Source organism: Phalangium opilio, unplaced genomic scaffold (assembly GCF_054372755.1).
Source record: "Phalangium opilio isolate 3A_F unplaced genomic scaffold, DU_Popi_V2 ptg000070l_1, whole genome shotgun sequence".
Classification (NCBI taxonomy): Eukaryota; Metazoa; Arthropoda; class Arachnida; order Opiliones; family Phalangiidae; genus Phalangium; species Phalangium opilio.
In genome coordinates, this window is record NW_028324182.1 from 15,579,847 (window position 1) to 15,596,784 (window position 16,938).

Here is a 16,938-nt window from a genome sequence, read left to right on the forward strand (position 1 = left end):
TGGCGCTAATAAGTTAAGAGGCGGCGGGAGCCACAGTCACGCGCGTGTCGTAGCGTTTACTGCATGGGAGCTTTTACCCCCCCCCCCCCAATTCAAATCCCTAGCTCTTTTCTCTCCCTCAGTCCTCCTTCATTTTGCACGGTTTTAAACCGAGGTTTGTCTAGACTATCGGGATTGAACGGAACCCTTTTGAAAATCCTCCAGATGAGTGGATAGAAAAGGTTGGACGAGTGTCCTAGGAGTTAACTAATACGCCAAGTATAATAATTGTAAGCCTAAACAACGTCCAAGGGGTGCGGTGTCTACGACGGTGTAGCTAGGCCTTTTCTAATACTTTCGTCTCCGCGGACACGTAACTAGCGCAAATCCTGGCGTCCTCCTTACCGTTGCCATGACAACGTTTTCTGGAGAATCTCGAAAGCCCTTTCAGCCTCATCTTCCTTCACCCCGTCATCCTTACCATAGCTCCCTCCTACTTATCCCCCCTTTCCTTCCAAAGTTCCGAACGTGATCGGTCGCTTCCTTACGAAGCCATCTTAATTTTATTTCGCAATACATTTGAAAAAGTAAATAAAGACTAGCTGCGTGGATTTCGGTCAATTCTAAATTGGCTACTAGAAAATGACCTCAAAACGTCGTGAAAAAGGATGACTCAAACGTATTCAAGATTTATAATTTGTAAGTGCTCCGATCTAACTTCAAATTAAAATGAATGCAAATTCTGAAATTTATCTCTAATTAAAATAAATGATTCGAGATTAATTCTCTCGAAACTTATTACGCGATTTCTTTTTTTCCTCGCTTCGTTCAAAATGGTCCCATTGGGAAAAGAGTAGCGTAACCCGTTTGAGAAACAAATTGCAAATAAGCGTGCACCCTCCGAATCACGAGTCAAGGATCATCCCTCGATAAATAAGAGATTTTTTTACGAAAAACTCCTCTCATTATTAGGAGCTTAAAGAAACGCCTTGTACAAAACAGCGCGACCCATAGTCCTTTTTTTTTTCTCCGCTTTTTTGACTTCGGAAATAGGTCCGAAGAGCGCCCGGTGTCCCATTAGTCCTTGGGAATATAAACTTGGTCGGGAATCCGACCTAACGCCCCCTATTCAACGATGAATGGTTACCTTAGCAACGGCTATTTCCCTAATACGATCGGCCCATCTCACTCACTCCTTTTCCTCTCGCTTTTTCGTCGTCGACAACGACGAAGAACGTCGGGAGATGTCGATGCCAGGAAGAGAAGCTCGGAATGAAGAGACGGGTTAGGAGAGGGGGATAGGGATGGGAGAAAAGGGATAAGGATGGAGCACCGCTTATTGAAGTTAGGGAGAATGTGGAGAAAGATCGGGAGGGATACGGAAGGAGAGATGGTAAAGAAGAGATGTTTCCTTGACCCCTTTAAAGAGCCATGAATGCGAGTGACATGTCGTTAGGCGAAAGGGTCGCCTCCCTTTCTAACGCGCCTAAAAAATAGCCACTAAACATAAAAGGCCAAAAGGATAAAAAATGTACTCTCCCAAATTTTTTTCTTCATCCCCTTCTTACTTTTATTCTTCAACGCCGGGTTAAATTACGGCGATGGCAAATGCCATCTCACCCACTTTTCCTTCACCAACTCCCCTATACTCTTTACGATAAACCAAACGGGAGGTCGTCCGTGGGCTATTAGGACACCTTATAGATTATCACCCCCGATGGCGTAACAGTAACAATGCGGAAAGTAACAGTTTTCCTCCAATTCCTTGCGAGGAACAATGCGAACCAGTTTAAGGCGCGAAAGATAACATTTATAAATCAGCGTATCAAGCGTTTCACGTTGTTCAGGGATACTTCGATCACGAACGCTTCTTGGTATTTGTCCCAATTGCCATTACTCGCGATGTCCCAATGAATGAAGTTTAAACAGCGTATCAGTTGTATTTATGGTTACTAAAAACCAAAGCCCCCATCAGATCCAGCCTCTTCCACGATATTAACGGATAGACGGCGAACATCCAACAATCTTTACGTATACGACGCGAAGGGTGACCGTAAAAAGCATTTAGTCAAGAGAGAAACGCCATGCCCTCCTATTAATATCAATTTTTGATGTTGATAATTTATGTCTCCCATATGAAAAGACCACGGCCGTTTTCCTTCAGTATGTACGTCGGAGCCCCTCGTTGGGACCCCCAGTTTAGGCTTTAGTATCAAGAATTGATATCCGTAAGGTTTGACTAAAATGCCCATATGGGACTCGACGGTCTATACGAAACGATTTCTTCTTTATTTTAGGGGTTTCTGTAGACTGTCTCGGACATTGTAGCGCGCCCTGAGCTAAGCCTTAAAGAAGAATGGACAAACAATACGCGACGTTTTATAAAGGTACACATTTGGGACCAAACACCATATATATCCCGACTAATATATGACCCAATTTACGTTACAATGAAGAACCTCGCTTAAGAAACGTTTATTTCTATTTGTCGAGGATAAATGATAAAAGCCGTGAACCATTGTTGCGAACTATCAACCCGCCCTCGAGTCATTTGTTAGAGAAAATCACAACATACAAACACACAGATCTATTGAACATTGAATCCATATCATATATTAAACCTTAGTCAAAACTGTTATATAACTCTCACGTTAAAAATAAGAAAACGAATCCGGTCTGCCTCCAATTTAATAATGGATACCTAAGCCACTTCAATACACTTGGGATTTTTCATATATTTCCCATTTAATCCTACTACGTCTTTCACACTCTCGCGAGCAAGGCGTCTTTGAGAATGAGCAATCGACTCGATTTAAGGTCTAAAAATAGATCGACTCTAGACTAAAACTCGAACCAGGCGAGAAATGGATGTCGAGGCTTTAATCCTTTCTAAAACCTATGTCTATAAGGAAGAATACAAGTTTTAAGAGTCTGAAACGAAAGCTGCCCGGCGTATAATGGAAAGAGCAGCGGCTCTCTCGTGCTCTCAAAAATCTTAAAAAGTCCGTCATAAAAAATAAAACCAGAGGAAAGGATAGTAGAATGAAAGAGAAGCCTCCGCGATTTAGAATCATCAATCATTTTCAACGCGATATTCGAACTGGGAATTCTTTTCCAGCGCGAGAAGCGAGAAACACTCTCTCTCTCCTGCTCACTCTTTTTTGACCGAACACTCCCATCATGCTTCGCGAAAGAAGAAGAAAAAACCACGTATTTTCATATATATAACAGCAACATGAATTATTCCAAACTTTCCTTGAATATTGAAATAATAACAAAATTGATCTTAAACATAAACATAAACCGCGTTTAGAATTCCAGCTTACGTATAAATATTCTTTGGAAAAATTAATATATTCCGTTAGAAATAGCTTGTTTTGTTTTGACCAAAAAACGAAACAACACAAGCAACTATATACATCCCAGACTTGACGAACGGGTCGGTGTTGGGGGGGGGGGGTGGCGTTAGACCTTTCGTTCAGCTTTACCCTAGATATATTTTCGCTAACGCGCGCCTCAGGAATAAGGAAGGCTTCCTTCTCACTGGCTCACTGGCCCAAGATCGTCTGCTAAAATAAATCGGTCGGATGCTGGGGGCATTTCCGAGACACTCCTATCGAGAGGGACGAAGAAGGAAGAAAGGAAGAAGAGACAGAAAGAAAATTTATTCTTTTCGATAGAAACTATATATTGACTCGACCTTTCCTTTCTACCAGGATATAAACAAAAAGAAAATGTACTATAACCCCATCCCCATCCCCATCCCTGCATACCCAACAATTCCGATGTATATATATATATATATATATATATATATATATATATATATATATATATATATATATATATATATATAAATGTATATGTTAGGCAAGGGTATTTTTCCTTCTTCAAAATATATATAAGAGGCTAAGTCTTTTTCATTCTTTATATTGTTTTTCTTCTTCATCCTTTATTTTGGTATATAGAGAAAATTTGAGATATCATTCTTATAAATTTTCTTTCAATTCCATACCTCTTATACACGTCCCAAAAAAAAAACAATTGAATTGTATTTTTCAATCATATTCTTACCAAGATTTATAGAGCTTACTAACTTCCTGAGACGATTTTTGAAAGCTACTTTGAAAGGTATACTGTACCCCAGCCAAACGTCCTTCTATAGTTAATTGAAAAGTTATAGTTCGGTATATAGGAGGTTATAATAAGTCAAGTTTGAGCTAGGGATTAAAAAGTTCCAAAATAAAAAGGGTTTAAGGGTTTAGGGGTTGGGGTTTCGTACTAACTGATGAATGAGTCCCTTAACACAAAAATTCCATAAAATAATCTAAAACGTTACACAGAAAAAAGGGGTCAATTTTTTCTAGCCCAGTCAGGTCTAGGGAACGATAAACCCTTGCTTGGTCTTCTCTTTTGAGCATCTACCCCTTTAGAATACCAGATTATCGGAAAACGTAGCTTTATATCAAGAAAAAAGAATATCTAAGCCGAAAAAAAAAAACTGGCAAGGGATTCAAGAAGAAGATCGAGCCACGCAGAGAAGAAAAGCAAGAAAACTGTTCTTCATTGCTATTGCAGTTTAGCTGAGGATTCCTTCCTTTTTCTCACAGCAATTCCTTTCCTTATGGGTATAGGGGTTAGGGTTAGCTAAGAAAGGACCTATCCCGCATACTAAACTCGTTACGAACGCGATGAGCACTTTTCTTCTAAGGTTTGCTCGCTAGATAGCTGAAGCAACAGTGCCATTTTCGGATGTCTATTTATACGGAAAAGGCTCATAGACCAATTTCATTCTATAGGGACACAGTAAGGTTGAAGATAAAGAAATGTAAAATTTCTAAATCATTTCTATATCTTCCTTTTCAACAATCCTGAAGGTAGATCGCGTAACGTCACTATGTAGTATGTTTTTGTCGAAGAAATAGGGAACTTGCTCCTGCCACTAAACATCCCCTTTTTACTTCCCAATTCGGAATTAGCTCCGAGGGATGTTTTTCTCTTCTTAAACTTCTTTAAAAACAGAAGGATGGGAGGCAGGGAGGGAGGCGTAGGAGAAGATTTCTGATTTAGGTCCTAAAACTCAAATATTGGAAAAACTTCTCTTTTAAAGAGATTCGGGCAAAGACGTAAACCTTTTCAGCTGGCTAGGAAATTTTCAATCCGCTTCGTGTTATAGCCCATGGTTTACTCCGCTTCAAGCATTTCCTCAATATATGCGCTGTTCAAATATATATAGATGTGTTTAAACGCGAAATGCAGCTAGCGTACTTGAACGTTAAAACTAAAAGCTTCGTACGGTTATAGTTAAAAGGTACGCGTATTTGTTTAACGTCTTCGAATATATACTCTACGGTATATATTCTTTTCGTATATTTTGAGTTGGTGAAAATACACTTTAACCCTTAACTCGTAAGACAAACTACCTAAAAAGAATCTGTACGAAAATAGAAATTCGATATAAGTTCGGTTTAATAACTAATTTGCATAAATTTATTTTAGCTATCATCTAGTTGCAATATATGCCTATACTTAATATTTAATTTTAGAAGGTTTACTATAAGCGCTTAGGAAACTACTCGTGAAATATAGTGTATATAAAGAAGTCAGATAACAGAAATTCATTCATATATCAAGAAGGGCCTGCGGAATTAGCCGGGCCTTCTCGTTTCTAAGGTCTCATTTCTATCAAAAAGAGAAAGAGGCCAAGTTAGTTACCGTCTAATGTATAGGTTGATTCAGATAGACGCAACTAATACTTCTCCATTTCCTAGGGTAAAGCTCCATTCAGACCCAGTCGTCGCTTTGCTCCCATATAATTAGAGACGTATCAACGACAACGTAAAAGATTCGCGGGTTTATAGTTTGAAAATTTCGTTGTGCAGTATCGAGATGGAACCTCTTTGTTAGTGCCTTTCTTTAGGCATAGCTCACTAAATCATGCCTTACGATTTTATAAGGCCCAGTCTGAAGGAGCCTTACCCTGGACGCACCCATACATTCCGAAAGAAAAGCCTCATTCGATCGCTAAAACGAACCATTCGGAACGTACCCCTCTTAGAAATCTAAGCTTACATTCCATCTCATTTGGAAAATACATCAAAGATCGAATGAATTATCCAAGCCTAAGTTACCCTCGAATGTGGAATACCCCGAATGGTATATAATATCAGAATCGATAATTTCATCCTAGCACGAGCTCTTGCTATATATAAACCAATAATCCTTGAGAAAGGAAGAGGTTGGAAAAAGAAGCTATATGGATTGACATCGGAGAAGGTTTAAAAAGAGTATATACGATCTACCTTATTACGAAGTCAATGAAACCGTAATGAAATTATTGAGTATTGTTCAAATTTTACGAATTGGAAAAATCCTAGCTTTTTTTAAGCCATTTTAAAATCAGTACGTCTTGAAAAATAACTGAAACCGAAGTTAATAAACTGAAGTCTGATACATATTACTTGGTAATTTGCTTTGACTTAACCTCCGGATAATCAACTTCTAAAAGAACAGCTAAGCTTACAGTCCTCATTCGCAATTAAAGCAAGCTTTAAAGAAATAGAATGCCAAGTCTTGAAAGAATAGGTGTATATAGATTGGAAAGAGAGATTCGAGTGAATGAAGAAAAAAGGATTCTGAAGAAGAAGTAGAAGAAGAAGATCATTAATGGGTTTTCTTTAAGTAATATCTCTCAGGGTGCCATTTGGTTTTTTTTTGTACATTTTTTTATTTCTACCTTTTTTTGATTATTTCGAGTCCCAGCGTATAATTCAGGGACAGCTCGGAAGACGTCTTCCATTCACGCCCGATTATCCTTAATTGCTGGCCCGTAAAAAGCTATTAAAACCGTTCATTTGTACCCGATCTACCCGCACTAGTACCCCTTCTTAAACCTAGGCCCAAGTCCACTTTTTTTTTCAATAGTTTCACGAGTGAACCAGAGAAGAAGAAAAAAACCTTTATTCGCCAAGGCACTCATTAGGGTTTGGATCCTTACTGCGCTTCCAACATCCCTATAAGTCGATCTCCTTTTTCCGAGGGACTATATCGCTAATATTGGGATAGATTAACATTCCTTTTTATGCGCCACCTACTGCCCGACTAGTTTCGATTACCCCAGAGCACCAGACAAAAAAAAGGGTGGTATCAGAGGATTCTTTCTCTTTTCCAAATGAATTTATTAAATTCTCTCGTGAATTTTGAAGTTTCAACCTTCTAATCTCTAAGTTTCGATAGGACCAAGATATCAATTTAACATTCAAAGGAGAACTAAATGCGTTCTAGATTTTACTATAAAAAAAATGGGCAGATCTTTTTTTGGGGAATGTTCCCTTACTTAAGCCCGATGGGTATCCTCTTTAAAACTTCAAAAACTATCCTATTAGAAAAAGATCGAAGTCTGCTGCGGTGCAGTACCGTATGTTTTACCATAAACGCGTGCAGATCCCTATACGTTAAACGATCTGGGATAAAGATGGTCGAAGAAAGAGTTAAGAGAAGAGAACGTTGTGGTGCATGGTGGGAGTAAAGGATGAAAAGCGAAATTGAGATGTCTTATACGGTTTTATACTTGTATTCTTTTCGCATTCCTTCATTCAAACTGATGAATGATTTCTTCCCTCCATATATATATATAAATATAAGATGGAGGTCGAGCCACGCGTGACCTTTTTTGGTATTTCTGTTATTTTAAAAACGTCAGGAAAGAAAGGGTATTCCTCAAGGATCATATTTCATCGTCAGGAATATAAAATTTTTGTCATATTTTTTGTTTCAACCGATGGTGGCGCCCATTGGGCTTTTTTGAAGTCACGTGGTTTACTCTACGCGTACCCTTTTGCTTATACCGAAGTAATTGTTCAAGTTATGCTTATTAGATAGCTTGAACTCAAAACGTTAAACGTACGAGCCTTTGTACTAGAAATACTTTCTTGGTTTCCGAAATTGACGATGGGAAGAATCAAAAGAACCGTCGCGTAATACGAAGAAAGATATTGTCAAAAAATGGCAGAATGGTTTGGTAAACTTACCCAGAACGAATCCATCTTTGCTCCATTGCACGTTACCCGCTTGGTTTGACACTTCGCAAAAGATCCTGACGGTTTGGCCCTCGATGACTTCCTTGTCCTGCGGTCGTATCCTGAATTGCTGTTGCTGACTCGTCGCGCCTAAAACGAAAAGAAACGAAAGAAAACACGGGATAAGAAACGACATATAGTTTATATAACTAAACGGAAAAAGTTCAGAAACAGGTTAGGCCTAGAAGAAGTCCGAGATATCGAGTCTAGAGGGGTACAAAAATAAAGTACAAGTCTGCGGATCCGGCCTTCATAAATACAAATTGAGTCATTAAACAGCGATCCCCTCGCGTACACACATTCGAGTACCGCACTCAGCTCCGGGTTCTCTTTTTAAGACCAGTAAATCATACATTCTTTCCGTATATACCACTCGGAAACGTAATATCGCGCCAACGACTTTGCCTTACGTTTTTTTTTCTCCCCTTCCGGGTTAGACTTGGGAAGTAAAAGGCTTAAAAAAGGCGCCAAAAATGCCTGAAAGGGAATAAATATACAGAGGAAGGTGCATGGAGAAGTTGCTTTAGTCAGGTTATTCCCGACTTCTACACTCGGCGACGTATAAGCGTAAATTTTAAATAACCGTTTTCCTTCCGCGGCGTGTTTATTCGTTTGAAAAAGAGAACGCTAAGCCTCGGCAAAAGCTATACACGTAATATAACCCTGAAAATGGATGGAGGCTATTAATGCGCGAATCGCTTAATGTGAAACTCGAGTTAAAGAAGCTCTTGGTTATAAACCAGCGTTTCCTAGACGGCGTGATGGTTTTTATTCTCAGACCTACTTATTCTTCATTCGCCATCTATGGACCACTCGCTTACTTAAAACGCTCTAAAAATTATGAGAAACATCACCTAGATTCGCAGTAAAACCAGGCTAGAGAAAAGCCATCAATCCTTTCGAAATTATTTCAAACATTCGCGGCGACAGTATAAACATTCGTCGCCTTGTGCCATCGGAATTTTCGTTGGCACAGAGACGACTCTTTCGAATAATAACCGAGGAAAAAGGGTCTATATGAAGAGCGAAAACAACTACTATAATATATATGATGTAGTAAAACTACGATATACTCTAAGTCCCGGCTGGCTAGAGGCCAAGGACTCGAGGCTGCTTCCATTCTCAATGAGGATAGGAAGATGCGAAGGGATTCCCAAGTCTAGTTACTAACATCCCATACGGTATAGGGATGCTTAGAAGCAATAGAGAAAAATTCGGAAGTAGTAAGATAAAATATATCCGCTTTTCTTACTTCCTGCCTTGCCTTATACTAACTCTCTTAGTTCAGAAGATAGACCAGTTATAAAGGAGAAATATATTTCTTCGAGAGGTAAAAACATCATAATTTCTATGATGTTTAAATTAACATTATTTCGGAAATATCTCAGTTAATTATTTAACCTCCATATCGAAGAATATTAATAATTAATTGCAAAGTTACTAATTTCATAATTTCTTAATACTAAATATACCATAGAAGGAGCGCCTGTAGAAGTGTTCTTCACGCTGCACATACGCGTCCAGGGAAAAGCTACCATCTAGGGGTATTTTTCGCCGAAAAACGTTAAAAACTTCACAAGAGAGTCATACTCGCGTCGAGTTCTTAGGGGAACATTATCGATTGTCGTATTTTGTTATGAAACCGCGCGTAATCCCCTTAAGGTCACTCATCCCACCCTTTTTGATCTAATTTATAAATAACATAAGACTTAATTTATTTAAGGTGGGGAAAAGTAAAGCTGACAATTTATCAAACCAAGAGATAGAAGAAGGGGGATTTTAAGTGCGGGGTGAAGTCGCGGTGAGAAGGAAGGCTTTTTTATATAAAAACCACACGAAACAACTTGATAGGCTCTCGTATACAATATCGGATCGGGGACACAGGAAGGGAAAGAAGAGTTACTGATGTACCGGGTCCGGGTCTCTTCGGTTATACGACACAAAAAGAGTAAGAGAGAGGGAAAGTTTCCTTCAAAGCAACGTGGAAAATCTCTTTATCCTCTCGTTCTCTAATGAGACGAGACCAAATGAGCGAGGCGCGCGGGAGATTCTAGATCCCTCACTATGCAGCATCCCACTTTCCTGAAAAGCCTTCCTAACTCTTTCGGCTGGCTACTCGTACGAGAGCGACAGCTTAACGATGAAGTGCGGTACCAAGCTTCTAAACCCCGAATTTGTAAAATCATCCCAAGAATCTCTATGACTCGGTTAAGATAATGGTAAACGAATTCTAAGATTTTCATAGTTTCGTGGCACGCCTGAACGTTCAATGGTATATGAAACGCATTCATAATATGACGAATCTCCGAAGCTTCTAATTTGCTTCTGCTCTCACTGCGGCGTGATTAGCTTGTCGTTAAAAAGAGTGAAAGAGAGGAAAATCCGGTGGAATAGGTGTGTGTGTGTGCTCGTTGATTTTTTGAGAGAGACTGAGGAGTGTGAGGACCTAGCTGGGAAGTGGAGAAAAACTTCTCCCTTCTCCCAAAAGAAGCGCGGGAGCTAAGAGGAGATGAAGCGGCAAGAGTGAAAAGATGGGGAAGGAATAAAAAAAGATAGGAGAACGTGTTAGTGCGGCTGGTCCCGCTTGGCCCCCGGTATCCCGCAACACGCTGTGAGCGGAAAATCTGTTTGGAAATCCCCCGGAGCTCCCCCGCAGTTTTGCCATTAACCGATACTCCTTGGGTACCCAGAGCTAACCCTTGGTTTTTGTGGAAAGGATAGTCTTTGAGAGAAGAGGATTTTTTTCTCGCCTGCGCTATACGGAAAGTTTTTCGTCTAGGGCTCATCAAGTAAAAGAAGCTCATTACCGGGCGTCCAAAATGCCCCTTCAGGGTTTTCTATGTTCCCTTCTTTTAAGCCCGATCACCCCCGCATCCTTGGCCCCCGTTAGGTCACGCGCTAGCCAGCCGAGTCTTAGAGACTTACGTTTCTAACCCTCAAATAACAAATGACTCGTATGATGTATAGTCTAGATGCGATTTTAATTATCCGCTTGATTATAGAGTAAACGTTGGCAATCGAAGAAAAGAAGACTTTCGTTAAAGGATGAAAAGGAGGATGGAGAGCGAAAGGGAGGAGGAATTTAATAAGTGGCCTTCTTTTAACCTCCAGTTTTCCGGTCGCTCGCTTCTCTAGACCGATCGATGAAGATGCCTAGACGGATTTCGCAAACCGTCCATCTACCCTCTTATACCTTCCCTCACCCAAGAAGAAGAAGAGGTTATACTGTAAAATACGTCCAGATAAACAAACACCGTAAAAATATTAGAGAATAAATGGGCCATCTACTCTGCAGAAGATAGTTCAAGTACCAGAGCTTAATTATAATAAGATATAGTTGTACGTCACAGTCTCCTTTTTGATTTCCTCCTGTGGTGTTGGAGAGGAACGTCAAATACTTCTATAAAAGGTGAAATTTAGGGACTTTGACGTTTTGAGGTCGGGACTCTTTCCACGCTCTTATTGATCCCTGAATCGCCCTGGCGGCTCGTGACCGAAAGGTACCCGGTCGCAGAAAGACCAAAAATGGACCTTGAAGGAGCGATCGCTCACAGGAATTGAGAGAACGGTTTAGTCAGATCTTATATAACCTAAGCCAAGCGCCGAAAGATTCCTATAACAGTGAAGAACGGTAAAACTGGAGCGACGAGAGTGCGGATGGAAAGTTAAGAGTGCATGCCTATGAGGTCCATGAAGATGAAAGCTATTTTTTTAAACTAAGGCCCTTTTTTTCTCGATGCGTTCCTAACCTTGTTTGGAAGACGTGACTATACGCGGTCCAATAGGAAGAGGAGACCAAAACTACAGAGAGAAAGGCTATAGGTTTAAACCCAAGAATGTGTTTTATTCTAGACGAAGACCGATGAACGAATTTCTAGTTTTCTTTTTTTATTTTCCCCGAATTTTTCTTCTGGTATACACACTGGAACATTTTCTTTCTCTTACACCGGTTTTCTTTTTCAGTATTTCCGTATATTCCACAAACCCCGGGCGTAACGGGAGAAGTATAAAAATTCTTGGACGAGTAAGTTTAAATCTACTTTTATCTACTTTTAAACCTATAGTTTTTTCCCTGGAAACCTACATAACAGCTCTGACTTATTTTCAAACCCCAACAATATATTTTTGTTTGTATTTTTCTTTCGAGTTTTGGAGCTGGACTGTTTCTGTCTTGTATTTCTCTCTCTTTCGGAGTTTCTATTTTAAGAGGACGTTCTGACCAATTTTAGCTATTGCAGATTGGAGACTACCATAACGTATGAAACGAGAATTTGGTCAATTCGAAGGAAAAATGTTAAAGCTCTACAGACCGCCCCTCGATGAAACTGTTGCTAACGGATAAATGAATGCATTCGTGAAAGAAGTCGAATAAAGTTCATAAAAGTAAAAAATGTGAAGAGAGAATGTGATGCATGCGGGAAACGAGATTGGAATGGGTTGGAAATTCATCTACAGTCTACTAGGTTTGAAATATATTTACAATGCACCGAACAAAAAAATTTATATATCCAACTAGAACTTCTGCGAACTAGTAGTAATGTAAAGAGTGTTTTTAAAACGGCACATTTATACACTAGACCATGTAGTTTACAGAGTTATTCTATACGTGATGGAACGAACGCTGGAGGGAGTTGACGAGAAAGAGGCGAGAAAATGCGTTTCGGCCACGAACTATATTTTTCTTCTCATTTTTAGGACCGAGGCTTAGCTGTATACCGAGAGCTAGACTATACACGCCGGCCAAGTCTTAAGATAAGAAAGTTTTTAATGGAATTTTCGATAGAGTTGTTACCGAAATAAGAAAACAACGTAAACAGTCTAATCCCCGTTTTTCGAAGGCGCCGTTGACTAAAAACGAAAGACGTGAAAATGAGTTGCTACGCAATTATCACTCTTTTACCAGTAAAAAGTAAAAGGTAAAAAAAGGGTTTAACTTGAAGGAATTAAATTATTTGAAGTACAGCGAGGGATTTTTATTAAATTTAATTAAGTTTCAAGGTTTGAAAACTACTCGAATACTTGGTTTAAATCGGTTTAATTAGTGAATATTCAGCGATGCTTGTTCAGCAGCAAAATAGCAAAAATTCCGAACTGAGCTAGACTAGCTTCTAACAATAATATATCCAAGAATATTAATTTGAAACGGTCCCTTGCAAGAACGCCTGTAAACCCACACATTAATTCAAAATCACGAGGGAATTAATTCCATTCATTTCAATCTAAAATCCTCAATTCTATAAACAAAAAACAAACGCTATTACTTTTAGAACTGCAGGCTTGTTATTTGGAAAAACGAATTAAAAGAAAAATGGTGTAATAAATCCTGGTTGGTTAACTAAGACGAAGTTTATATCCCCTCTTTTTCTCCATCGTCAGCGTTGTGACACGTTCGAGAAGGGTTTTAGGTTTTTAACTCTAATAGAGCTTATACTATCACGCGTCCAAGTATGAAAACTTTGAAGATCGAGTCGTTAAAAAAAAGAACACAAGAGTATGTTAAAGAAAATAGAGCGCATTGAGAAGAGAGTGAGTGAGAGAGAAGGGATATAGAGCTTGCCAAGATTCGCCTCTCCAAGGAAAGACGATCCGGGAGGCAGTTAATGATGTGTCGTGGCATCGGTGGGATGACATTGCGGATGACGGATGATAGGAGAACGCGCCTAACCCTGACACCCGCGTGAGATGTACTGTACCAACGGGTCCCTCCCGAACCAAGCGAAAGGGACCGTAAAAATATCACTTTTAAGCTATAGTATGACCCCTGTCCTATCCTGTCTATGCTTTCTGTATTCCGTCCATGGGATTACGGACTATGTCACAAACGACAAAAATCCTACTGTGCCTATGGGAATACCAGCTAAGAATTCGTATCAAGTATATCAAATGCCAATTGAAGCATTCAAAATAGAGCTTATAGTTTTAGTTGACATAACAACTAACTTGTTAAACATAATCCAAATTACAGGATTTCGTAGCTTCCGGTATTACCTTTCAATGCGGGTTCGGATTTCTTAAGCCGACAGTTTCGACTAAATTCTTAATGACAGAGAATAATAAAGCTCCGCGACTTAATATTTTGATTATAAAATATATTTGTTATTAAAAGATTATCTTATATTTGTTTTTTTTCTTTCTAAGCTTATACTTTTATTTTTAAATTATTTTTAGCTGTTCTTAAAAAATGTAAGATGAGACAATCGATACGGCCTTAATGGAAAATAACCGAAAGCTTTTTAAGAGATTTTTTTTTAATAAGGAAAAAAATGATTAAAAACTGGAGATTTAATATTTCTTGAAAGAGGATAAACTTTTTATATTCAAGAATTAAGATTCATTAAAACTCATTTCGCAAAATGTAAATTTTGAAAAAAATATGTTTGGAAATTTCTTAATTAGAAAAATTACTCATCAGGATAAGTTGGTTAGCGTATAATTTTTAATTAGAAGATTATTTGATGCCGACTAAATTTCTCGAAAATAAAATTCCCAAACTGTCTCGACGGAATAACTCGTAGCAAATAAATTAAAAAAGTAACTTAGAAGACCAAGGCCTACCAGTCAGAGAAACAAACTGTTTGTACAACTTCTCCTAGCCGTAAGAGAGACTTTCCGACCCAAAAGCTGTCAACCTTCACTTCTGTACAGTATGGAGAATGAATCAATGATAATCATGAATTTAAACTAATATTTTCAAGAATTTTGGCTTTATACAAACAAAATATTCAATGTTTTTGTTCTGTGATTAAATATTATTTCAATCAAAGTTCCATTTGCGTTAGATGATTGATAATGATCAGAGATATGTCTTTTGTTCAATATTTAGGCTATCATTGAATGAATTCGTGACATATCCTGACGTGACTCTACAACAATCTACTGTATACAATTTCAAGACGAAGAGCAATAGCTTCCTTGGGACTCAAAGCAATTAAGAAGAGAAAATTCCTTAGCTTTATTACTTTTCTACCCATTTTGGAATTAAAAAGAGTGAAATAAAAAGATAATAATAATGAAGAGAAGTCTGTAGAAAATTAGAAAAGACCGCGGCTTCGTAAAGAGAAAAGAGCAGGTCTATTTTAATTATAAACACTTCGTGTCTTGAACATCTATAGCCTCGCGAGGGAGGAATTTTTCAGCAAACCGAATAAATAAACTTTTAAATTTGAAAACAAAGACGGTATAAATTAGGAAAAGTATTTTTCTGTTTTCCCCAAAAGTAATCTCATCTTATAAACAGTGAATAAAGTGATAACGGGGGAAAGTGGAAAAGCTGATAAAGTTCAAAAGAAAGAGTTGAACGAAAACATTTAACAATGGTTTATACACAAGAGAATTTGTTTTTGGGGTTAAACTATTGGTTAGGGAAAGTTAGTTCCTTTTTTTCTATTCCTGGATTTAAGATAAAGGAAGTAATTAATAGAACGGCTGGGGAATGATGATGGAGATGATGGTAAGAGGCTGTGTAGAGAAAAGTACCGTACCACCATGGCTGCTTCTAAATACCCTAAAACAAACAGGGGTTTGTATATACTTCTAGTGGTACATATCCACCTCCACACTATGTCGTGTCGGGAAATTGAGATAGGCACTGAAATCAAATCCCCGTGAAAATAGCCTGGCTCTCAGAGTGATTAAAAAAGCCGTTCCCTTTCCTCAACGCTTTTCTTTTCCCAACTCATCAAATGAGAGATTCTCTCTGGGTACCCTTTGCTTCACATAGAAAAGCTATCCATGCCTGCACCCGAGGAACAAGGGACACCCGAGGAATTCACCCATCTATATATCTATCCACGCTTTTACGCAACGAAAAATCTCTATTGGCAATTAAAAGAGAAGGCGGAAGTAGAAGTGGAAGTGGACGGTGTGGCAGGCTACGCTACAAACCAATCTAGGTATAAGTCTTACCCAGATAGATAATGGTGCGGTAGTCTTTGTATCAGAGCAAACTGAGATCGGTATACCGCCGTAAGGGCTTTCTCTTTTCACGTCCCAGGATCGAAAGAGGACAAAAACACGTAAGAAAAGAGAGCTATAGGTACTCTCTAGGAAGTCCAAGAAATCGTCTCACCAACACCTTATATAACAGAGGATCCAAAGAGAGGTAATTGAACGAGACCGGTCGAAAATGGATCCTCAAACCATTGGAAAAAAGAATTCCGAGAGAGCTGTACCTTGCACTGACTGAATCGGTGTAGAGTCTAGTATAGTGAAAAGGAAATCTTACATCCGCAGCCTCTTACAATCCCTATACAACACATACATTCTCAATCTTGGAAAAACAATAAAATTGCAATAGAAATTACCGCTTACTCTCTTCGGGGCTTGCAGATTTGATTTTTAATACCATACCATGATGGGGTCTCGAAAAATGAGCATAATTAGGATACCGTAACGAATTAAAGGAAATGAGCAGCGAGGTTCGCAGCGTGGTGATTATTGTATAGAAAAGCGGAAATGAGGAATTTCTAATGAACTAATTTCTTTCGTTCCCCCTTCTTATTATCTGAATTAATCGGCGTTACTCGAACCCATTTACAATGAAGGAGAAAAACGATGGAGGACTGGCATTAACAATTCTCACGCTGGATCGTGATCTTTAGGGGGATTTCTCGGCGCGTGCAACGGAGCGCCAGGCTTGATTTCAAGAGTAACTAGGGGGTTACATCAAAGTAGGATACGGTCTCACACTCCCGAGCACTTTGAATGGAAAAAGAGAGGAGAGAAAAAAAAGAGGGGATTAGAACGAAATGTAATAAAGGTAATTACTCTCTTATCGTTTTAAAATAAAGCTCCGCGCCGCGATACGATAACCGGGATGAAATGGCGCGCCCTTTGGGAACATTTGGCGGGAAAAAAAAAGAACCAGTTCATTCCGCAGTCT

The 16,938-nt window shown here is 38.9% G+C and overlaps 1 protein-coding gene and 1 long non-coding RNA gene across 6 annotated transcripts in view; one reads left to right on the forward strand and one right to left on the reverse strand.

The window, feature by feature from the left end:
* LOC149661984 (nephrin-like) overlaps nt 1–16,938 on the reverse strand; it is a 168,474-nt gene that overhangs the window by 56,102 nt on the left and 95,434 nt on the right. For all 5 annotated transcript variants that reach the window (XM_089843570.1, XM_089843566.1, XM_089843568.1 and 2 more), the window contains exon 2: nt 8,010–8,147. Coding sequence is in view for 4 of the 5 variants with exons in the window: in XM_089843566.1 (XP_089699692.1) it covers nt 8,010–8,147 (138 nt within the window). In the remaining variant the exon portion in view is untranslated. The remainder of the gene's footprint in view (nt 1–8,009; nt 8,148–16,938) is intronic.
* LOC149661985 (uncharacterized) lies at nt 11,054–14,823 on the forward strand. The gene is made up of 3 exons (XR_016369030.1): nt 11,054–11,879; nt 12,021–12,081; nt 12,296–14,823. It is a non-coding gene; the product is annotated as an uncharacterized LOC149661985 (long non-coding RNA).